The sequence below is a fragment of the Pterocles gutturalis genome, unplaced genomic scaffold (genome assembly GCF_000699245.1).
Source record: "Pterocles gutturalis isolate BGI_N339 unplaced genomic scaffold, ASM69924v1 scaffold4682, whole genome shotgun sequence".
NCBI lineage: Eukaryota > Metazoa > Chordata > Aves > Pterocliformes > Pteroclidae > Pterocles > Pterocles gutturalis.
In genome coordinates, this window is record NW_010112497.1 from 1 (window position 1) to 226 (window position 226).

General features: G+C 69.0%; 1 protein-coding gene across 1 annotated transcript in view; it reads left to right on the plus strand.

The window, feature by feature from the left end:
- Nucleotides 1–3: 3 nt before the first annotated feature.
- The window catches only part of LOC104462201 (coiled-coil domain-containing protein 177-like), a gene marked incomplete at its 5' end in the record, with an annotated part of 1,256 nt that continues 1,033 nt past the window's right edge, over nt 4–226 (plus strand). The window contains 2 exon segments of the mRNA XM_010074060.1: nt 4–110; nt 112–208. Of these exon segments, the coding sequence (XP_010072362.1) occupies nt 4–110; nt 112–208 (204 nt within the window).

Consider the following 226-nt stretch of genomic DNA (forward strand, 5'->3'; position numbering starts at 1 on the left):
AGAGCCTCCACTGCCATCAACGGGTCCCTGCTGGGGCGCAGCTTCAGCCTGGGCGACCTCAGCCACTCGCCGCAGACCGCGCAGAGGGTGGAGAGGATCGTCAGAGAGGTGAAGAGGCCTGTCCGAGGTGCCCGAGAGGGACAAGAAGATCGCGGCGCTGATGATCGCCAAGCACCAGGAGGCCAGCCCCCTGCGGGAGCACCGGACGGCACCCCCACGCCCAGGG